This window comes from Echiichthys vipera (assembly GCF_963691815.1).
Source record: "Echiichthys vipera genome assembly, chromosome: 16".
Classification (NCBI taxonomy): Eukaryota; Metazoa; Chordata; class Actinopteri; order Perciformes; family Trachinidae; genus Echiichthys; species Echiichthys vipera.
In genome coordinates this window covers 3946462-3971020 of record NC_139841.1, presented here as the reverse complement: position 1 = coordinate 3971020, position 24559 = coordinate 3946462, and the positions used below count along the sequence as shown (strand labels likewise).

Sequence of the window (24559 nt, the reverse complement as noted above, 5' to 3'; positions counted from 1 at the left end):
ATCAATGGGGAGTGGTGCTGGAGGGGGGTGGCTACAACAGTTTGTCTGCCTGTGATTCGCTGACTTGCGCTCTAATTGGATCAAGTAGGAACTTGCTTAGCTGGATGCTTTGTGCTTGGATTGGGAGCAGCCTGCAAAGAGAACACGAACACCACCAGACAGGAAGAGAGGCAGAGAGGGAGGAGGCCAAAGGCTGCCCTGCTCACCACTTGGAGAGGAAAGACTGAGAAAGGAGGGGTGAGAGAAGAAAAAGGGGAGTATCCCGTCTTCTCTGCCCTTCTGTGCTACTGCAGCCCCTCCTCCCCCTCCCTCTCTCTATGATTCTCTTTCTCTCTCTTTCCCCTTACTCATCTGTTTCTGTGGCTGTGCTGAGAGGAAGGGCACCTGCCGCTCCCCGATGATTCAGCCTTTCAGCTACTTGGAGCTTCACAGACAAGACAGCATGTCTCTCCTGCCACTGCAGTGCCCGGCCGTCCTGTCCTCTGCACTACAGCTACTGCAGCTGGCCCATCACATCGACACCGCCTCTTCTGCCAAAGTGCTCAGGTGAGTGAGTTACTATTCCGCCACTGCTCTCTAGTAGACCTTGCAGAACATTTAAGGGATCAAATTCTCTGGTAATCTTTTCTGTTTCTGCCTGCAGCCAATTTGCCAATTCTATTAATAGACTGATTGCGTTTCCTGTGAGAAAGCATGAGTAAGGAACTCCTTTTCCTCGTGTGCAGAAGACTGTCTACAGACCGCCCAGGCTGTTAACAAGGTTTGACTTACTATAAAGAGCCTTTCTCTGAAATCCAAGCTCTGACTCTGCAGCCTCATGATGGAAAACATACTCGAGGAGACCGGTGGCAGACAGCCACTGTGTGATGCTCTGAGTTAATAGTTGAGGTGTTCAGAGACCCTTCATCCAGTAGTTGGAAAAGGATGACTGAGGGAATGGAGGACATCTCCGCAGGACCAGCTCCCGCGCCTGGACCGGCCTCCCCCACAAGCTCTGTTGATACTGGACAAGTCCCAGAGGAGAAGCCAGAGGAGACAGAGGCAGCTGGCGAGGGTGGGGAGGACAGCGCAGAGGGAGGAGGTGGTGGTGGTGGTGATGGTGATGGTGAAGGGGAGCATTTGGGGGCTTTGGGAATTGTGGCCTTGCCAGGGACCTGCTGTGTGTGCATAGAGATGGAACAGATTAACAATTGCCTGCACTCTGAGAAAATCTGCATTCTTCCCATCCTGGCCTGTCTGCTTAGCTTAGCCCTCTGCACAGCTGGCCTCAAATGGGTATTTGTGGATAAGATCTTTGAGTACGAACCACCCACACACTTGGATCCTAAACGCATTGGACAGGACCCAGTTATCATATCAGTTACCCCCATACTGGGACTAACTGTGTCGATTCCTCAATCATCTCCGACCCTTGTCTCCTTGACCACCGCCATTACCCCAGGACATCCTGACGTCTTAATGGAAGAGAAGTCTACACGAGGGCCGTACATGCCTCAGCCTCCACTAGTGACACAGCCTGATACCTCTGTTACACTGAAATACAACGATAAACGTCCCACTGTCCCAAAGCAGACTCGCCACCCTCAGACAACGCATGAAATCAACGACATCATCATCCCAACAATCTGTAAGTACCACACACACAGTTAAGTAAAGGTTTTGGAATTTGGTTTTCTTTTCAGACAGAATGACCCTTTGTTCAAAAACTAGTCTCCCATTTAACATGATATAGGATGTAATCATGGACATGGGAAGCTGGAGTCCTACGTAACCTTGGACTGTGACTTTTTTCATCATTGTACAGAGAAGCTCAGTGTTTTTATAAAAATGATTCAAGTGTTTTTTTTACTCTGTTTTATCATTGAGTTATTGAATGGTGCATTCTATCAATTGTGCCAGGAAGTGTCAGGACTTTGTCTGAAAGCAGACACGTTGGGACTTGCAGAGTGTAGCACAGAGGCCCATGACTAAGCCTCTGAAATATTGCTCTGCTGATAGGTGTGCAGGGAAGCACACTCTACTCCTACAGTGAGTGAATGTATAATTTCTAACATTCACTCCTTCCTCTTAAAGTATTAATGATCTCTTAGATTAAATCCCAACGCAGACACGGTATAATGAATGGATGTTGTAATGGTGTTATTTTGAATGTCTTAGCTGGTAGGCAGCAAGATCCTTAAAATGTGTCGATGCACAATTTCAGTCATATGAAAAAGTGAAAATCAATAAATGATGTGGGAGACAAACCGGAGCTCCGGGCTGTGGTAAAGGGAGACTTCCTGTTTTCTGCCTGTGCTCCATTTCAAGGTCAGAGTCTGCTAGAGGCTAATTGATGCCCTCTCCATCCCTCCGCCCCAGGGAAAAACAACCCACTAATTCTGCCTTTCTGCCAGTTGCCACTATGTCATATGTGTTGTAGTCACCTCACTGTGTGCTTTATTACTCTGTATCTGGGTTAGCTAATCTTAAGTGATGGTGGTTCAGGGGAGGTCAGTTTCCAACTAATGCTTAAGTGAAAATATATGGTGCTGTTTCTTTTTATCAGCAGCACAGATGATGCATGTAACTAACTGCTACAACTACAAAGTGGGACATTTCTTGATAACGGTAACAAAAGTCCAAACAGTTGGGCAAAATGGTGGTGCAGAAGTTTTAACGTGCAACTGCAGAAAGTCCGTGTTGATTTGCAACAGTACCTGTTCATGTGTTCCAACAAATAGAAATGGTTGTGTTTGCTGGTGGGAGTGGGTCAATGGGCATCATGCAAGAACATCTTTGTATTCTTATCCTACACTTCTCTTTTTTCTGTGAGTTGTTTTTGTTTGAGTGTTCCAAGTCAGATCCACTTAACTCTCTTAACTGTGGTAAATCACCACCTGTTCACGTCTCACGACATTTCATCATTAGCATAATCAACAGCCACATCATTGCCATATAAGGCGTGCTGTCCTGCTCTCTGTGTGTGAGGAGGTTTCATTGACAAGAAGGTTACCAACAAGTAAAAAGAAGAACTTCACCCAGCAGAGCTTCAATTCCTGCTGTCAGAAATCAGCAGACAAACAGTAGAGGACCGGAAACAATAATGAATTATTAACAAACAACTGTCAATGATTTATGATGATTTGACACAAAGTTAGATGCTTTGTCTTAAACAAAGTGGTCCATGCAGTCACATAGATATTACATCCCACAGCAGGTGATGGTAAACTGTCAGGAGCAACTAACTCTAGAACTTTCTGTGCCCAAATATGGCAATGAGATCATGAAATCAAATAAACACCTCTTAATAAATTGCCTAGCATGATGATCTGGTGAACATAATAATACTTTTTTTTTTAAGTCTGTTTTACTCTGACATTAAACTTGTCTTTTATTTGAGTTATTTATGGTATCATGTTAAAACTCAAAATTCTTTGAGATAAAACGCATTATGATTCCTGGTCAGGCGACCCATCTGGAATATGGATTTTTGATTGATTTATTATATTAAATTACTTGTACGTACCACATAAGAACATATCTGTTCGTATGAGGGGTTCCTGCAAACATGTTTATGATTAATAATGTTACTGTTGCGGCTGATAGTTGCTCCGCATACTTAAAGGGATAGTTTGAAGGATTTAATGAATTAATTAGAGCTGAATGATTAATCCAATTCAAATTTCTGTTGCAATGTAGAAGAACACAATTTTCAAATCAATCAGCAATTTTTTTTAATGCTAAATGCTCTAACCAACCTGAGAGTTGGAAACATCTGTTCCAAGTGACATATGCAAATGAGAGTAGATGACGAAAACAATTCTTAAACACCACGCACAAGCTTGGATTCTTACAGTGCTATAGACGAATCTGGTGAAGTGAACAAGCCGCCATTAATGCAGTGGCATCTTCCTCCAGTATGCAAGAGATAGAATGGGAAGTGAAGCTTTTCTACTTTTACAAGTACTTTTTATGCAGCATTACTTTTGACAACGAAGTCCAGGAAGTCAGGAAGGATCTGTGCAATTCTCTGCTGCTCCAACAGCAGTGGAAACTTCAACTTTGGAAACAACTGAATGAACGACACAAACCTTTACCTCATGAAGAGCACCCCTGTCTGAGGCCGTACGGTCTACATGGATTCAAACCTTTACCTCATGAAGAGTGCCCCTGTTTGAGGCCGTACGGTCTACAGGGATTCAAACCTTTACCTCATGAAGAGCGCCCCTGTCTGAGGCCGTACGGTCTACATTGATTCAAACCTTTACCTCATGAAGAGCGCCCCTGTCTGAGGCCGTACGGTCTACATGGATTCAAACCTTTACCTCATGAAGAGCGCCCCTGTCTGAGGCCGTACGGTCTACATGGATTCAAACCTTTACCTCATGAAGAGCGCCCCTGTCTGAGGCCGTACGGTCTACATGGATTCAAACCTTTACCTCATGAAGAGCGCCCCTGTCTGAGGCCGTACGGTCTACATGGATTCAAACCTTTACCTCATGAAGAGCGCCCCTGTCTGAGGCCGTACGGTCTACATGGATTCAAACCTTTACCTCATGAAGAGCGCCCCTGTCTGAGGCCGTACGGTCTACATGGATTCAAACCTTTACCTCATGAAGAGCGCCCCTGTCTGAGGCCGTACGGTCTACATGGATTCAAACCTTTACCTCATGAAGAGCGCCCCTGTCTGAGGCCGTACGGTCTACATGGATTCAAACCTTTACCTCATGAAGAGCGCCCCTGTCTGAGGCCGTACGGTCTACATGGATTCAAATCTTTACCTCATGAAGAGCGCCCCTGTCTGAGGCCGTACGGTCTACATGGATTCAAACCTTTACCTCATGAAGAGTGCCACTGTCTGAGGCCGTACAGGTAAAAGTACAAAAGGTACACTTCCGATTCAAGCACATGCATACGCAAGCACACACATACTGGAGGGAGAGCCAACTGCAGTAATGGCGGTGCCGCTATTCACCAGACTCGTGATTAAATTGATTAATGATGAAATAATTAAATTCTGCAGCTCTTAATGACCCCAGAAAAGATTCCAGGTCTTGCCTCCAAACTGCTGGGGACAGTCAAAGGGGAACTATTATACTCTTTTTAAGGTTCATACATGTATTTGGTGTTTCTACTTGAACATGTTTATATACTCTATTGTTCTCATACTGCTCACGGCTGCTGCACCTGCATGCACCCTCTGTCTGAGCCGCCTTGTTTCAGTGCCTGTCTCTTTAAGACCCCCTCCCGAAAAGCCCAGTCTGCTATGATTGGTCAACACTTCCTGGTCTCCAATCCACTGTACCGTTTTCTGTATCCGTACTACTGCAGAAGACTTGACAGTAACTGCGTGAATTGTGGGATTTTATACCATCATACGTAAAGAGTCAGACACAAAGCCTTCTAAACCAAACACAAAACAACACAACTGAACATGTTGGAGCAGGAGTGTGGTCTGAAATTAGGGAGCACTAAACAACACATGCAACCAGAATAACAGCTTTGTCTTCCATTCACATGTAGCTACATGTAGTAAACAGCAGCCCGTTCTACCGGAGCTGTGCGTAGCTGTACTTCGTGGGCATGCCCGGCGTGCTGATGATCTTATTTGAAAATCCTTGAGGCTTAAATGTCAGAACGCCAAGAAAGTAGAAAAAAACTGTGTGAAAGAAGGTGTTGACAACAGTCTGTATCCTGAGCAGATCTGCTCATGGGGGTTAGACTGGTTACCCAACAACACCTTTACCTCATTATTATTATGAAACTTTGGTCATGTTAAGCATCAACAGCTGACATTATAATAAGATATATATATGACAGAAACTAGGGAAAGAATATAAGGTCCACTTAAACATATGTTTACAGAAATGGATTTATCTCATATTTCTGGAGTGGAAAGACACAAGTGTTCACTTTAGCTTGTCTTTTTTTACCAGTCGAGACAGCGACACTGGTATAGTTTAAATATATGAGTCTGTGTGTGTGTGTCATCATGTCTCACGCCTGTCTGTCTGCCTGTGAGCAATAACGAAAAAAGTTACACCAGAATTTAAAGCAGAATGAGACCTTGCCTCCCCCCTCTCTGTCCTGAGCCAATAGGAACGCTCTCTCTCTCTGAAATGACTAGTGATTGGTCACAGTCTCCCGTCACAAGCTAGATTTTCTAAAGCCCGAAAAACAGGCTCAAGAGGAGGTTCAGAAAACTAGTTTTCTCTCAGAAGAATTGAATTATAATATGATGAAAGATTGTTTAGGATTTCTTTGACCCACAACGTCAAAAAGAACCGCCCATCCCAGGTTAAGGCCCTTAAAACGTATTAAAAAGTTTTAACCCATATTGCAAAGTATTCAATATTGTAGGTTGTTTTCAATATGCATATTTGTCCAAAGTGGTTGTACACTAAAGTTTGTGTGAATTTACTAATTGCACGGGCACATAGCAGGATTCTGTGTAGTTTATGGGATCTGCAAGTATTGATGGATGAATTGTGGAAATGCAAGTGTTTGAACGATGGAAGGGGCCATCTCTGGAGATAAACATGAGGCTTAAAGCAGCTGTACCTGATATTCACAACATTTATATAGCAGTCAAGAAATATTTGCGATGTAAAGACACAGTGTAGAAATGGCGTCCTGAGCAGAGAATGAAGTCACTCTCCCTCCCTGTGTGTGTGTTGTTTCTTTGTTTGTTCTCATTTCAACTCGTCACATATGACTGCTTTCTCAGGACCATGTGGCGTAACATGGCGTCACATGGCGTCAACGCACTGAGTAAAACTGTGGTCGCTGTCTTAAACACAGCTAACACATGATTAACCTTGTGAACTCAAACAGAACTAAAGTATGTGGTTATAGGTTTAAGCAACGAAACCACTTGGTTGGGGTTAGGAAAAGATAGTTGGTGTGGTCAAGACCTACTCTACATGTAAAGTGTCTTGAGATAACTTTGACTTGAATTAAAATAAGTATGTTTGTAACGTAGCTAAAGTGACACATGGGATGAACAGGAAACGAATGGGACAGGAACTGCATTCTCCTGGGCCAAAGTGTCCGTTTGATCCATCCACCATCCCCTCGTCCTCCCTACTTGGACTATGTCGCTCTTACTTCTAGAACACTTGCACAGGGTGTCTTATTCTGCAGCAGATGGGTTGGCAGTCAAAAGCCTGGTGCGTTATTTGGCGCCTTGTAAATGAGAATGAGTTATGGATTGGCTAAAAACATTTGGGGTAATTTGTTTACTCCAAATTGTTACAGATTTCAGCTTCAATGTGTTAAAGCTAGTTTCTGCTGACCATAACTATAACCATAACCAGAAGTATACAGAAATGTATCTGACCAATCCCATATTTCTCGCTTACCTTAATAAATCTAACAACCATAATCTATAGGGTTTCTAAGAAATCCTCCATTTTCTGTAGGGTTGCGAAGGTTTCTTTTCTTTTTATTAACATACATGAATGATAGAACATGATATAAATTGGTTGTAATTATGTAATGACTTTCATTTGGACATTTTTGAATTCTGAAAAAGCAAGTGCTGTTCACTGAAATGATAGATATATTTGTTTCCTGGGAATGGATTACATCTACACTATGACATTCTCTGAAAGATTCTTTTCATTTTGGTTCTCATCCCAACTACAATCCTGATGTGTCGGATAAAAATAGAAAAGTCAAGACTTTAACTAGAGACATTAACTGTATTTATGAATTTGAACTTCATTTGTTGGACGGAGACGAGCTTTGAAAGTAATGATGAGCTTTAAGTAGTATGTAAAAGAAAAGTATCCTTTATATACTTCCTCAGCACAGTACTAAAGGAGGTTCTGTATTATTCCAATAATGGAGTTATAGCTGACATTTTGCCCAAAGGTTTGAAGCCAAATTGCTTTTATAAGCTGTGTTTCCATTCAGTTGTTAAGTTTTGAATTTTAAATGAACTTTTGAAATGTTTCAAAAAATAAATGCAAATTAGGTTCATTTCCATCAATAGTTTTGACATAAATTGGCGCTATAAGCCACACGTGGCTGTAATCCTTCTGTAAACCAGAGTAGAAGAAGTAGAGGTCACTGATGGGAAACAAAACAAGTCACACTGGCCATCGAAAAAAATCTGCGCCCGAAAAATTGAGAGAGGTCTTGACGAATTTTGAATTGTTCTAACATGTCTGCAATTAAAGGGGAAAATTATCAGTATATTTCATGGGACGTGATAAATGAAATTACTGAAATATTCATTTATGATTATGATTAATAATTAACTTAATTATCACGATCAAAATCACTATTTCAAAAGCTAGTCAATTGAGGTGATTTGGGAGTTCTCCCTAGGAAAGGTTGTCATCATTCATCTTTTTGTAATATTAAATCAACAAACGTATTTATAAACATAAACATTTATTTACAAGAAAGTAAAAGCAAAAACAAAACACACAATAGATCTAACGAGAGGCAAACTAATCAAGACAACACAGGTGTGTGTGTGTGTCTGTGTGTGTCTGTGTGTCTGTGTAAGAGAGAGAGGGAGAGAGAGAGGGAGGGAGGGTGGAGGAGCACTGGAGGAATGTGTTCCTTTGTTCATGGTCCTGAACATGTGGCCAGAACAAAGAAAGCATGTTAGCGGCGTGTTTGAATCTCTCTCAACGTGCAGGATAACGTTCCATTTAAGAGAGTGTCAGGACCCTCTCACATTTGGCCAAGATGATCCTGCTGTCCCTCCCCCTGCTGTTGGTTAGTGAAAGTGTCACACCTTGTTTTGTTTTTTCAACCCTAGTTCCTTTATTGTGCTTCGGTAGATATTTAAGAAAAAAGTTTTGCTTCAAAGTGAAGACAAATCAGAATCAATACTTACATCAATTTCATACGAAAAGCTATAAAAATAAAAAAATAAAAAAATAAAAATAAAAGGACATAACACCACGTAAAAGTAAGTCTATAATACTGGGTCACTGACTGCTGAGCCCTCAGCTCTCTTCACTGGCTGGTAGAGGCTTCAAAATGAGTAATCATCAGCTTCAATCACAGGCTGCAGATCATCCTGGTAGCTTTAGCTCACCTGGTGGAGTCTGCGCCTCTTAGAGAGGAGATAACTATGCCAAATGCATAATTGTTCGCCATTAATCCCAATAGAGTGATGATGATTGAAAATTGCAAAACCAACATCCAACCTGCATTAATCTATATTTCAGGGAATTCACTTTAAATACACAAGCATTTCTAACATAAACATCCTCAACCCAACTTAATAAACACGATCACAACATAATCCTCATTAAAAACATATAACATAGTTATAGTCTTAGGGCTTAGCATTTCAAGTAAAGTCTCGTTACATGTAATTAATGCCCAGTTGCAATTGAGTGACCAATCCATAGGATAGGGAAAGGGAAGTTGGGTTTGTGGGATTTTAGTGTCTGGTCCTTGTTACCCAGGTTGAAGACAGTCATTTTTTTGTCCGGGTTGTGTGCTCTTAAACAAAAAGGTAATCAGATCGCTCTTTGTTTAACCAAACTGGTCATGGTAGTCCTTGTGACCAGTTTGGTTAAAATGGCTGATGGTCCTACTCCTGGCAGGCCATACTCATTCCTTGGGACAGCCGGCAGCTGGTCCCTAGATGATGAGAGGGAAGAAAGGCTGAAATAAGAGGCAAGAGGAGAAAGAATGGCTTTCCTCTAGTTTTATAGACATGAGTGGCGTTTCCATTAGACTGTAATACCTGGTATAAGGCGTGTCTCCACCCCAGAAACACCTCCATTTGTGTGTGTCGTTCAAGCCACAGTTTGACCGGGCTTTTGTTTACCCTATAACTCTCAGCAGGATGTGACGTGTGGTAGTACAGATGCCACAACAACACGGTGAAGTAGAGTAGACACTTTTATCCAGAGGTGAAGAAGAACACAGCACAGAAAATGATCTGTGCATGAGCATCTTTGCCCAGGCGGCATGCTCTCTCTGTCTCGGTCTCTGTCTCTGTCTACCTACACATGTGTAGAGTCAATTGCACCTATGTGTTTGGGGAATCCTATAAATGGATTATAGAAATGTAGAATGTTACAAATGCAAAGGTGTAATAGTCCACACTGACCTTAACACCATAACTTTTAGTGAATAAGTTTTCCATGTGGCATAAGAATTGGATTTTTTAAAAACTAGACATTAATGCACCTTGCATGGGAGAGGAACCCCGCATGCACGCGCTGCCTCCACTCTACCACTGTCCACGGGGTGGAGGTTTTCTTTTACCTGAATCACTATTAAATCCTTCCATGACAGTTTGAGTGGGCATAAAGCTCAGAAACGCCACAAACATATTGAGCAATGGATTGAGAGCAGCTACGATATGGATAGCACAGCACACCTTATTATTGCTCAGCTCTAAGTCTGAGCTGAAAACCTCCTCAGACCAGGTTGGGTTGGCAGCATAAATCCCCATGGTGATACAGCGAGGCTTCGTAGTACACCCCACTGGTCATAACATAAGTAAATATATTAAAAAACAAAATAAATTTTTCATGCTTTTTTGTATTGGCAACCAAACACACATTACACATTACAATTTTACTTAGTTTAGTAAGTAATTGTAATTCAGTATTTAATTCACATTTAGAGTTCTTTTCAAAATCTTTTTCACCAGTCACTGATGCCCTGCTGTGATTCCAGTTAATGATGCAGAGGGAGATTTCTGCTGGTGCAGTGCATCACAGTTTGTCCTTGACACCACTTGATAGAAACACCATCCTCTGCAGCAGACTGCTGCTCTGCTAATTCAAGCCCAGCTCTGCCCAAAGAGCTTGAACAGCAGAGGAGTGAAGTGGCCTGTTGGCTAATCTCCAGCACCGTGTCACTGCTCACTGGTTTAATGTTTCTGATCCACCAGCAGAGAAATCTGCATTAATCTCTTCAGTGTGCTCAACAGCTGCTCTGCTTTGAGCAGTGTAACCAAAACTCTCCAGATGTGGTACTGTGGCATCTCTGACACACCCGCTGCACTGAGCAGAAACTACTGCTGAATATCAATATTTTCTACCCATATTAAGCTGCTGATTTAAAGAGGTTTCGAACACATCCACTCAAGTGCGTTGTTAGACCTAGGCATTCATGCTATTGTCACACCGCGGTGAGGACTGTCCTGTCTTTGGGTTTTCTGTCTTGTGAAGTTCATGTTTTATTTTGAAAAGTAACTCTCCTCTTGTTTCAGGTCACTTGCCCTTCCTCTTGTGTCACCGGTCTGACGTTTCCCCCTGATCCATGATTGTTTCCACCTGTGTTCCCCCTTCCTTATGTGTATATAGTCTGTGTCTTCCCCTGTCTCGTTGCCAGAGTATTTCGTCCGTCATGTCGGAAACGTCCACCCCGATTCCACAGCCTTGTCCCGGCCTTTGAGTCTGAGTGTTGTCAGGCTCTTGTTTTCTGTTTTTCAGTTTTTCCTCTGAAGAAGAGTGATTTTGATTTTGAATTCACTTTTGTCTGCTTTGTTTTTTGGAGAAACCTATTTTATAGTCCCTTTGTTTTCCTTCTGTTCGGAGTGACTTTGTTTTGTGTTTTTTCTAGCTCAGTGCAGCTCAGTTTTGGTTTTAGAATAAAAGCCGGCATAACCTGTTCAACTTTGCATCTGAGTCCTCATTCCTGCCCAGGCCTGACATCTATAGCCTCGGACCTCTGTGCAGTCATTAAAATTATGAAAATAGCCCAGTATAGTAGACTTTTATATGGTTGCATTACCAGCAGCCACAGATGCAACATTGAAGCAGTGAAAATCGCAAAATTCTAAAATGTCCACACTGACGGTGCAGTAAAGGGAATGTGATATATTGCATTTATATATTGCATATATAAACCTCCTGCTCCAATTCTCATGTTCCATCGTCCCCTCACTGCGAATTAGACCCAGAGGTAACTGAACTGCTTCACTTGGGGTTATGTTCTGTGCAATGATGGGTTAACATGTAAATAGTAGGAAATCACTGTATCCATTCATCCCCTTGAGGCTTACTTTATTTTTTCTTTTCAGAATACATATTCACTAATTATGTGGTTATCTCAATTTCAATTCAATTAGATTTGATAGGGCTCCATCTTCCACAGAGGCACACAACGCAGATATCATCGCTAGTTTCAGACCGATGCAGTCGTCATTTCCATGCCCAGTGCTCATGTTTTGTAGGTAGCGAATCTGCTTGCTTCCATCTGTGCATCCATGGGTGTTTGTGTCTTAAAATGAGGTTTGGTCAGGCGAATTGTTGGCACGTTGACAGAAGAAAGTGAGTGCACCATTGACCAACAGAAACTAGGTCTGAAGTAGTGGTGTCTAGTGGAATTTATTTTAGGGGGGGCTTTGTCAAAAATAAAGCGCACTTTCTCTCAGAAAAGATAACCAGTTCAGTTCAGAAACAGTGAGAAGATTGTGTGTCAATATAATGTACACAGACACAGTTCACATTTATATCAATAACCCCAAAAACGTCGTTTTTAGATAATTGACCGATTTTTCTTACTTAAGTGAACATAGCTAGACATTCTTTGTTTTCTTATAGATGTTTTCCATTTAAAAAATTTTTATTGAATTTTTACTGAAGATCTCCTTTTTTTTCATGTTTTTTTTCTTTCCAGAAAGGTGCTTTAGGTCATTTGCTCCAGTATTAATCCAGGCTTAATCTGTTGATTTGATTTGGAAAAGGAGGGAAGGAAAATAGGATAGTTCCTGGATGCTGTCCAAGTTGTTTAACAAGTTTATATGATATTAATCACCTCTCAAACAGATTTAGAGATTTGACAGTTAAGAACACTGTTCGGCTCAATGCTGTTCCTAATATAACTATCTTTTCAGTTTCAGTCACCGATCAGAAACACAACAGGTGAGACTTGGGGAGAGATGAGGGTGGTGTAGGGCGATATTTTTACTGCAGATAGTGAGATCAGAGATTCATGGACTGCAGTTAAATCCACGGCCCTGCAGTTAATTAATAATGGATGGGTTGCGGGTTTGTGAAATAATACATCAAATTCTCTAAAATGTGAACAGAACAGAGCTGATGCACTTCCTGAAAAATGAACAGGAAGTTTAGAGGCCACAGCTTTGAATGACTTCAGCACATCTGTTCCCACAGGACATCACTAGTTTCTCACACTGCTCTGGTTTGATCTTGGTCCATTTTGACTCAGTCTCTTCCACAGTTCACTAAGTGCAGTGGGTTTCTTACACATTACTTTGTTGCCAAGGATTTTACAGAAATTCTCTATGGGAATATCATGGAGCTGTACAAGAGGCCCAACTCCTGCTGCAGAAAACATCCCCAAACCATGACACTTCCTCCTCCAGAGTTAACTGACTTCTTTACACACTTTGGGTTCAGTCTTTCCCCAGTCCTACGCCCAACATAATGTTTCCATCAGACACAAATAAACTGAACGTCCTCTCATCACTGAAGTCACTCTGGACAAGTTCTCCTCTGTCCACACAACATGCTCCTCAGCAAAGGCAAGTCTAGCCTTTTTATTCTTTCTGCTGATGAGAGGTTTGGTCACTGCAGAGTGGGCTTCCAGTCCAAAAAGTCTTAAATGAGGAGACACTGTGCAGAGACAGATCCTTGTCCTGTTCAGCACTGAACTGGAGACCAACTCCAGCTGCAGTGTTGAACTGATTCCCCATTGAGAGTCTTCTCATCATCCTGTCCTCTCGTGCACTTGTTTTACGTGGACGACCGGCCTTTTTGAGGGACTTAAATGAATCTGTGTCCTTGTAAAGTTTCAATCTTGTGAATCTTGTGTGAACGCCCAACCTCTCTCTGACGGCTGAGAGGATCATCCCTTTGGCCTTCATCTGGACAACCTGCTGTCTCAGGGTTTCAGTCTCCTTAGAGCAGCTTCCATCTTACAAAGTAACCAGGAGAGCTGCAGATAAATAGGGCGTGTCCAACAATGAAGTCAACTGTCACCAGGTGCACATTAACACCAATAACTGGGAGGGATCTCAAAGTGTTCTGATTTTGATCACTGTTTTTGTCTTTGTTTAAAAAAAACAAAAACATGCTCATACAGCAGTGGTATAGACACGGAGGATATTCTATTGAATTAAATTCCAATAAAAACTAACAGTATTTCAGAATAAATCAAGTATTTTTTGGTTAATTAATTTTGATCTCAACTGTATTTCCTGTATATCTTTGTGTGTGTAATTTTCTCATTCTCTATCTTTAAGAGCAACAACATGGGCACTACTGATGTTCCAATTACCAGGCTGAATATGGCTGTTTCACTTTTTCTGGTTGTGGTCTTTAAACAAATAAACAAAGCCTGTGCTTCAATTAAGTAGTATGAGTAATTGGAACATACTGAAAATATAAATGGAGAGTAAAATAATGACATAAGGATTTGAGATGTGTCAATCGACATTTTAAATTTTTTAGTTAAACTTAATATATTAAGTTTAATATTTTTAGTCTCCATTAAAATAAATTGACCTGAATCCAATCTTATTGCAGCTGCCATTTTAGATCCACGTTTCCTTTTGGGAGTACTACACTGTGGGATTGTTTTCTTAACACTCAGTAAACATGCAGCCAACATGGATGGATTTTAGCTACTGGTAACTCAGTGTAAGCCATGTGTTGTTTTCTTGCATCACTAATTGCGGTTATCTTCTGCAGCTGCCACCAGCACCACCACTACAACCAAGACCTCCAGTCATGTGACACGCTGCACTGCCAGCCAGAGGAACTACTGTGTTAATGGAGGGGAGTGCTTCACCCTTGAAATCATGCCAGGCAGCACAAAGTTTCTTTGCAGGTATGACAGGGACAGTAGGTTGTAAGACTGACTTTGATTCAAGTTTTCGTCTGACTGAATATTTTATAAAGCATTTCTTGTGATTTATGGTAACCAACACGTTTCAAATGTCATCACTTACCATTAAATGAGCGTTACCAATTGTAATCAGCCTCATAGATATGGGTAAGAAGAAGCCTGCTACACTGCCGTTAAAATATGTTCAAATTGTAACAGTAGCTATTACATTGGACAGGACCCCATGTCATCACTTTTTGATGTGACCTAAAGGGGATTTTCTATATTTGTGTACCTGGAAGCTATCTGGCTGTTAAGTCTCACATAACACCCTTTCAAAATATGATTTCCGGGTCCAAACACTCTGTTGAAATAAAACAGACAACGGCCGAACATGTGAACAATTACAATCACATCTAACTTCATTTAGACACCTTTTTCATCCATGAGAAAGAGAAAATGACAATTACATTGTTTTGTTTTTTAACTCAGATCTGTTCAAACAATGGGGAACACAGCACTGTGGCGTGGTAAAAATACAAGGCTTGGAACAGTTTGGACCCGGAAATCATATTTTGAAAGGGCACTACGTCACGACTTAACAGCCGAACAGGGCTGGTCCCGCCTCTATAATATGGTTTCCATGGGACCTCAGCTCACGAAAAATTTGGATTGATGTCTATTGCAATGGAACAATTCTTTTCTGGTCCCAGTCATTATGTCGCCTATGTGATGTTGAAAGTTGAGAAGTGGAGGAAAGTGTGATAATGTGAAGAATGATGAAATGTAATGATTCTCATTCAGCTTTTTCCAGAACTTTTTACTGAACAATCTTACAATAAACTGTCAAACTCTTAACATGAAAAATTGTCATTTAATTCTGCAAAAATCACATGTGTAATCCAGGACAGATAATGACTGGGACCAGAAAAGAATTGTTCCATTTCAATAGAAACCAATGTCGATTTTTCAGGAGCTGAGGTCCCATGGGGTGTACTGTAAGCCGTAATACAGGGGCTGGACTAACCAGCCCTATTTCCCCATGTATTTTTGTGTATTTTGTGTATTCCGTGTTTCTTATGGCAACAACTTTTTTTTCTTAAGCTGGATACTTATAATAACAATCTGGGCCTGTCAGTGGCAAAGGCAAACACTTTTGGCAAATGTACATTGACGGTGCAGAGGTGCCCTGTTTGATTACATTGTAGCCAGTTCACAGCATCCAGGCTGCTGCGCTAATGCTCAATACTGGACCAATTTAAAAAAAAAAAAGTTGTTGCCATGAGTCACTTACGCAAACGTACTTAGGGAAATAAGGTGCATGTTGAAAAATACAGAAATTACCCTTTTAAGCAGTTCTTACCTTTCTGCCATTTATACACTTTACACTTTCCTAATCTAAGTGTATGGCACTAAAATGTAAAAGAAATCCACCAGGTGTTGAAAGTTATCAATATTAAATTCTCATATATTTCTGATAAAAGTTTGACCAATCATTTGATTCGGTCCTTTTAAAATGATTTGCCGAGCTTCCTGTCCGTCATCCGTCGCAGCGTCCCTTTGAGTGCCTAATCGGCTCTACTTTCTAGTGATGGCGGAGGCTAATGCAGCTTCATCTGGAGCTAAAAAGAGATGAGATGGTCGCAGAGTTTCTTCTACGTTATGTATTGTATCGTATGTTATAGTGGATGTTTGAAGTGTTTCCATTCACATGTCATACAATGGTGGAGCAATGCCGACACCACACTCGTCTTATGAAGTTACCAGCCTGCCTGATCTACTAAAAATCCTGTTCCTATTGTGAGCAGGCTGGCCTAGGTGAGTTCAGCCCAACAACTGAAATGAAGAGAGCACAAGTCAAGTTTCAAGGCAGCGGGTTAGGGGGGCATGATCACACAAATTCTTCCAAATCCGCGGTAGTGGTTCACTTTACTGGACCTGGAGACTTTTATAGCTGATGAGAGATGTTACCCTTTGCCGTTGCGAAGTACTCCCTTGGTTTAAAGCCCTGCCAGAGGAGAAGAGGGTGGGTTACTCAAAGCAGGCTGAAGAGTTGACTAAACAGTCAACTAATCCACCACCTGCAGGGTCAGGCCGACATGGAGGCACTGGTAAAGTGCAACATCTGCACCACCAGAGACAAGCTCAGATGCGCCCAGGAGAAGGTTTTCAACCTGCAGCAAGCCAGGGAGCAAGCCACGGCGGAGCGGGAGCATGATAACGTCCCCCTGCAGGCCGAACTGGGCAACGTGCGATTCAAGCTTGAGCACTTGAGGGACAAGGCAGCCAAGTACGAGGGGGAGATCAGAAGCTGCAGAAGTCCTTCACTGAGAGAGAGTCCAATTGACAATGATTAACTGTTTGTGTTTTTACTTCTTCTCAAACAACACGCAGTTATTTAAAAAAAAGAAAAAAAAGAGAGAGAGCAGAGCGGAGAGGGGTTGGGCTTGGTCTGGAAGCGGTTGGACAGGCCTCAAACAGTCCGTTTTTTACTGTTAGGACTAAGCATCAGTGTCCCTCCTCAGCTTCATGGTCCAAAAGGCAATCATTTTGATTGTTCACACACTACCATGCACCACTTTGTAACATTCTTGAAAATTCTCTTTAACTTTAGATAAATTGGTGTGGTGTTTGTCCCTCCGTCCAGTTCATCAGTAGCTCTTGCATATGAGTCTTAGTGCTCTCTCCCCTCCCTTCTCTCAGACTGTCTTAAAAACAGTTCATCAGTGGCAGTCTAAATCAGGGGGATGAGCCACACCCGGTGTGGCTTCCCTCAGCTCCAATCAATTGAGGTCAGCTCACCTGTTGCTGCTCTCCCAGAGTGTGAGCAGGTAATTGGAGTAGTACTGGCCTGCGATAACCTTCCCCAGTGCCCTGCGTTGTGGGAAGGGTCTCTGCCTATGGTGATGAGGGTGTTACCCCTCCAGCAGAGGCACTCTCAACTAAGTTTTGACATATTTCCTCCAGCACCAGGGGGAGCCCTTTATAGTTGGCATTAGGAAGCTTGGCAAAGTCCGGACTGCCCAAATAGGCTTGCTAGGCTGCTCCTACAGAGCGCCACCAAACACGTCCAAGGAGTGAACCACATGAGGAGACACACAGCATGACCCGATTCGCAAATAGCACCATCTTGGGAATCACAGAATGCATTTTGGGAATATGGAGATGCATCGTGGGACGGAATGTGAACAGACACTTCTCCGCCTCCCGTCTTCTATTGTGTCTGACACGACCGAAAATGACTAATCAATTAAGACAGTATTTATTAAGTCCTACACAAACAGCGGTGAAGTTAGTTTTAAGTTGGATATTCGGCAGATATTCACTCCAGTCCAGCTGTGACTTCTGTCAGTGTTAGCAGTAGGAGGACAGAGTGCTCACCTCCCAGAGCCTCCGCTGAATCACTGGGAACTGTTTTGTAAGAAGTCCTGGCAGGGACCGGAGTGACTATCCAGATGTAGTTGCCCGTTGCCGTGCAGCATATTTTTTAGACTTCCAACCCAGGGCTACACCAGCAGTAAGCCCAACAATCTATCCACATCTGTTACAGAGTAGTTTAGAAACATACTTATCATTAAAAAAGCAATCATAATGTAATCAGTAGTCTAATAACTGTGTGTTGCGCTTGTGGGCTGTCTGGTCCTCAATAAATAGATTACTCAGAAATTTTTTATTTATTACCCTATACATTTTAGCCTTCCGCTATGAATGAATATAGCCAAGTAATTATCACCAACGTAATCTAAAAATATATGTATTTACACTGCGCATCATAACAGTTTAATTAAATGTGCCTCAGTTGTTCAGTGTGTAGTGTGGGACATGAAGAAGAGCACACACACCTCCACTCTCCACCACAAGTGACGGCTCCCTTTATTTTCTTTCATTTTTTAATGTGTCGGTGTAGGAACCTGGCCTGTATTCTTGTATGTATGTATGTATGTATGTATGTATGTATACTTATGAGTCATAGTGCTTTTAAAGCCTGGCTTGGTATGGTCTATGTTTATTATACTAAAGAAGGTGGAGAGTACAATAAAGCACTGGGCAATGCTGCCTGCCTCTTTTCGGCGCTGATGTTAATCAGTTGTGCAGTTCACATATGACACGCCACATTGCAGGGCTCTGCGAACAGCTCACAGTCTTTCAGTATCTGGTCCATTTCTTCTGTAAGCCACGTGGAAATCTAGCAAGAAATCACACTGATCTACTACAAGAAACAATTTAACACACCTATTAGACATGATATAAATGATATGAGTCTCATTTTATATATATATATATATATATATATATATATATATATATATATATATATATACACACACACATATATATACATATACATATATATATATATACACACACACATATATACATATACATATATATGTATATATATATATATATATATATATATATATACATATACATATATATACACACACACACATATATATAGATATATATATATCTATATATATGTATTACTGCTTGCAAAGCCTTTTGATTTTCCTGCCTCTCTTCCTTTTTTTAATTTTTTAGAATAAGAATAAATAAGATCTGCTTGCAATTTATTTTAAAAATTATTATTATTGTGACACACATTTGTCAGTTGTGTCTAAACAGAGAGCACCAGAGATGAGCATGCAGGCTGTCCGTCTGCTGCTCTTATGAACACACACACACACACACACACACACACACACACACACACACACACACACACACACACACACACACACACACACACACACACACACACACACACACACTCGATTCAATTCAAAATTATTCGATTTAGTTCAGTTCAATTCAATTCAGTTCTATTCATAGTGCCCAATCATAGCTCTTACTCTCATATCTCAAGACACTTTACATATAGAGTAGACCTAGACCACACTCTGTGACTCATTTATGATTTACAGAAGTTAGAAAACAGTGGTGCAGAGAAATGCACCCAGCTGCTCGCCCATCTCTGGATATATTGTGGTGGTTCCTGCCGATTACACCCGCAATGGAAACCTGCTGTAAGCTCTGTAGCACATCTGACTCAAGCAGGAAACCCGGAGTTTGTGCCTTGTCACAGACCTTTATACTAACTGTAACAAGATTATTTCTCTAGCCTTAAACAAGTGCTTTAGTTGCCTATCCTTAAACATTGTTCAAGGTGACATTTGCTCCATTCACTCACAAAAGAACAAATCTTGCCCAAAAGGCAAACCCTTCCCAGATCAATGGATGGCACTTAAAATCCAGACGTGTAATGAGTCACATTAAGCGCCCACTCACACTGTCCTTCCGTACCGTTCCCCAGGACGTTTCACGGGTAAAGTCTAGTTCGTTTGACCAGTGTGAGTGCAACCGTACCACTTCTAGGAACTGTACCCTTGCCGGCGCCTGCCCGTTTGGGGGAGGTGGGCTTTTGTAAAGCACGTTTGCACGTGTACGAGCACGAGCGTGCGTACGTGTACGGACACGAGCACGAGACCAATGGCTGTTCTGACGTCATTTTATGTGCGCCTGTTCGGACACAGAAAAAAGAAGGACGGACCATGCGTGGACATTTAAAACAATGGCGGTGAAAGGTTCACGTTGGTGTGATGCAGAGGTGGAGTGTTTACTGCAGATTTGGTCGATGAAAAGATTCAAAAACAGTCGGACAAGACCCACAAAAACTCTGAGGTCTATGGAAAGATTTGTAAACAAAGCGACGCATCGTGATGGCGTCAATCAATAGTGTGAGTACAAACGGGCCTGGGCCGCGGGGGAGATGGAGGGGGGGACAAGTAACCTAAAGCACGGGGCACGGTACGGATGGACAGTGTGAGTGCGCCCTAATATTTCCCCCACTCATAGCACAGCATTTTAAAACCACTGCAATAGGACATTTAAATACATTGCTTTGTGAATGTACACTGGATGTCTTTGTGTTTGTCCATGCGTTCTCATGTCTTGTCTGTAACATGTCAGTACTGTTATCTCTTTCCTTTCTACCCATCAACCAGGTGCTTGGCGGGATACACTGGGCACCGATGTGAACAAGCTGTGCTTAAGACAGTCTCAGACCCAAAACGTATGTGAACACAACTGTATTCAACCCCACATGTCATTGCTGGTGTTTCACCCCTGTCATGTTTTCTCTAAAAAATGGTGGAGGAATCCATGTTTCCCTTATATGCAGTGATACAAATCTAATGATAAGCTAGGCATTGTTCCTGCTATAACTCTATTTCTATTAGCCTAAGCCCTATACATGGGTTTGAAGGCTTAAGCACACTTTCCTGTGGAGTAGTGCACTAAAATTTGCATGTACTACATCTCATCACACCTCATCCATGCTGTTCAGAGCAGTGAACTGCCTTCATCTAGTGTTGAAGTGGTGTGTCTTGTCTACCTAATGTTCTCCCAATTCAGCCATACCCCATTCCCCTAGGGAACACTCTTGTAACGGGTATCCCTGCATCCGAACTTTTCCCCAATGGTCCAATGCTTGACTGACCACCGTGTGGTAGCATAGCAGTATTAACTCAAGTCCAAAAAAAAGAGTTTGATCACTGTTTGGGCTGCTGGGTCATCATGACTAAAGCCGTTTTTCTCAAACAAATTCACAGTGCCAAACAAATCAGGCCCTGACATTTTTCATTGCCCGTGCCAGACGTGTTCCCACTTACTGGAAATACTTTGTTCAGTTTCAAGGAGGGGTGGTGCCTGGAAAGAGTGTGCAATAGGCAGAACACGACACGGATTACACTCAGTCACAAAGCTGGTTCATAATTTGGTCACTAACAAATTAGATGATTTCGCCGTCGTCCCTTATCGTCAGAAGCTCCAGAATCCTGCTCTATTAACACATACATGCAATCCTACATTTCACAGACTTTCAACCAGGGAGCTGGCAGCATCTGTTTATGTCCGGTCCAACTCACATATAGCTCTTCAAGGCAATGTCTAGATAATTGCAGGGTTGCAGTTCATGTGCGAAAGGGGCTTAACAGTCATTACTGGGAACCCTTAATTCTCTTTTTAACTGCCATGCTGTATAACATATAACCTATAGTTCTGTTTTCACTGATATGGCTCTTCTCCACTCGACTCATTCTTTTGGTACCAGTACTTTTCTCGTTTCATTTACCACTGCAGATAGTAAGCCCACAATGTAGGCGGGATTCTCAGCCGACTCCCGTAGCAATGCTCAATATCATCTTCAACACAACACTCACTGAATCCTTTATCAGCACCCAAAAAGAGGAATATTTACACTTTGTCAGTTATATGGCGTAGTCTATGTAGTATACATCATAGTTTTGCAGGCTGCCATTTTTAAAAATCTGTGAATATCGAGTGAATAAAAAAACAGCTGTTGCTATTGATGGTTTGACTTAGCTAAGCTACTTTAAAAGGGTTTGTGGGTTTTGGGTTTGTGCAGGATGTCACATGTCCCACTTTGACCAATTAGTGATCTGCAGCGTTTTAAAGTTATAATCCATAAGATTTCAGATACCTTATTGGCCTCTTTGCCTTTAAGATGTAACAGCAGGCAGCCTGTTCTTTTCTATGTTCATGGTTCTTTCAGAGCCTCCCTCTCGTCACCTTCACGGTCACTGTGCTTTATCTGTCTTTTGATCCTCCATTGTGGGTCAATGGTAATGAAATGGACCTGTGCCGTCAGACACATTAAAGCAAGTTTTTCTGTTCTGTTCTTGTTTCTTTTTTTTGGTAGACTTTATTGAAACACAGTCACCTCTCTACTTCCGGTCCGTCTCATATATGTTCCCCTTTTAAATCCATATACACACACATTTTCCTATTACACTTCTGCCCTTACTACAAACCAGACTCAAGTTGAAAGTTCTTTATTTCATTACCTTACAATGAAACGCAACATACGCTCCAGTGACTAGCTCCATCTGGGCCGACCAATCACTGCTGACTGATGTAAAGCGTCACTAATAGGGCGCTGCATTTGAATTTTGCGAGGGAATGTCCCCAAAGACACTCAAATGTATTTCTCGGCAAAGCAGCAAAAACAAGTGCTTTCATTAGTGGGCCATATGATCAATCACCAAATAGAGAGTTGTTTTAACTCTCTATTTGATAGACAGGAACATAAAAGACAATTAATTAGATGAAAATCTTTCAGATTATAACTTTGAGTCCACCTTTTAGTATCAGCTCAGCTGCCTTGGTACCAAAACAGGTACAAGGTACAGTAATGAGCTATCTAAAACCAAAAAGAGCGATTCCAGTTGACTCCATATCATGGAAAAACGACATATGTTGCTATTTGGGTGGGGTCATGACACTAGGATTGTGTTACAGACAAGACTAGTCTTGTCTTGAATGGTCGCATACGTACATGCAAATTTCAGTCTGCTGCTAAAACAGTATTCAAACCTATAGAGTTTGATGGAGGGCCTGTGCAAAACAGAACTGTTTCTCATATGATCATCTTAAACTGATCATTATTCAATGGACTTGTGTATGAAGGTCTGATGATTATAGACTCACAGACTATGGCTAGACATATTGGTCTATCTGGCCCTTCCTGCTAACACCAGTGATGACTGTTGTGGGTTGCACAGCTCTTGTATAAACTAACCCCCTCTCTCTTCTTGTCTGTTTCTTTTGTTTCCTACTCAGGTGTCCAAATGAATTTACTGGTGATCGCTGCCAAAACTATGTAATGGCCAGCTTTTACAGTATGTCCATTTTCTGTTCTATATTTCCTTGGACTGGAGCATGCTCAATTTGTAGTTCTTGTGCTGTGTACCTGTTCAGTAGATGTGTGATTTGTGCAGCACAAAACATTTTGCATGTTTTTGTTAAAATGGCATGTGGTATTGTATAAGTTATAGAAAGTTGATTCTTCTTTCTACTGACCAAAATGAACATGTTTACAGACTTTTAAACTGGGATCAATTAACTTTTGCTCAGTAAATGACACTTTATTTTATTTACCCTGTTAACTGCATAGTGAATTTATTTTTTACATAAATGAAGAGATGAATACACGTCTAATAAATCAAACTAAGACAAATATTGTCTTTGATGCAATAAGGCACTAAAGACCTGAAATTCTGGATATGTAGTTACAGTCCAACCTATGCCACTTACAGCATCAGCAGTTTAGGACTGCAAGTGCAGACATGCCTATGTGAGCAATTTTCATCTATGTACTGTATTATAACTTCCGTAATTTACCGCAAGTTGAGTAGTTAGAGATGAAACTTAATTGCTTTGTTCTCATTTTCTGAAAGTTAGGTCGTAATTTTGTTCAACCTGTGCTCATTTTGACAATGTAGTCAGGTTGCAGCTGTATTTTAAAAGTCGGACAACACTGCTTCAGATGTTCTTACCTGCAAATAAGAACAAACGTACAACTGAATCTGAAACATGCTACTTGATTGCGTTTGTGGGTGATTCACAAACTAATTTCATGAGGAGGTTTGTCTCTAAATAATAAAATATAAAGAATAATGAATAATATAAATATCGGCAGCTACACAAGCGATGTGTAATGGGCAAACAAGTTTCCATGTTGTTAAAAATAAATATTAATTTCACATCCAGGTAGGTTAGGCATTTTCTAAGATTTTTGGTGCAGCATAACATGCTGGAGCCTTCCAAAGGATCCCACAAGTAAGTTTTTTCAGAATAAGGTGTCTCATAAAAGACATTCTGGCATGGATGGTTCTGCATCCAGTGTTGGTGCATGGACACATACCATGGTGGGTTGCTACCCCAATGAAAGAAGACCATCACGCTGTAACAGCTGTCAAACAGAATTGGTTAA

The 24559-nt window shown here is 41.5% G+C and overlaps 1 protein-coding gene across 3 annotated transcripts in view; it reads left to right on the top strand.

Annotated features, from left to right (window-relative positions):
* The first annotated feature begins 251 nt into the window (after window positions 1-251).
* nrg1 (neuregulin 1) overlaps window positions 252-24559 on the top strand; it is a 45708-nt gene continuing 21400 nt past the window's right edge. Inside the window, exons 1-4 of one of the 3 annotated variants that reach the window (XM_083930322.1) lie at window positions 252-546; window positions 644-1627; window positions 14628-14766; window positions 23407-23465. In XM_083930322.1, the coding sequence (XP_083786448.1) occupies window positions 925-1627; window positions 14628-14766; window positions 23407-23465 (901 nt within the window). In that variant the 5' untranslated portion in view covers window positions 252-546; window positions 644-924. Of the gene's footprint in view, window positions 547-643; window positions 1628-14627; window positions 14767-20771; window positions 20840-23406; window positions 23466-24559 lie in introns of all 3 variants that reach the window. The other 2 variants (XM_083930321.1, XM_083930323.1) reach the window with 2 other exon arrangements.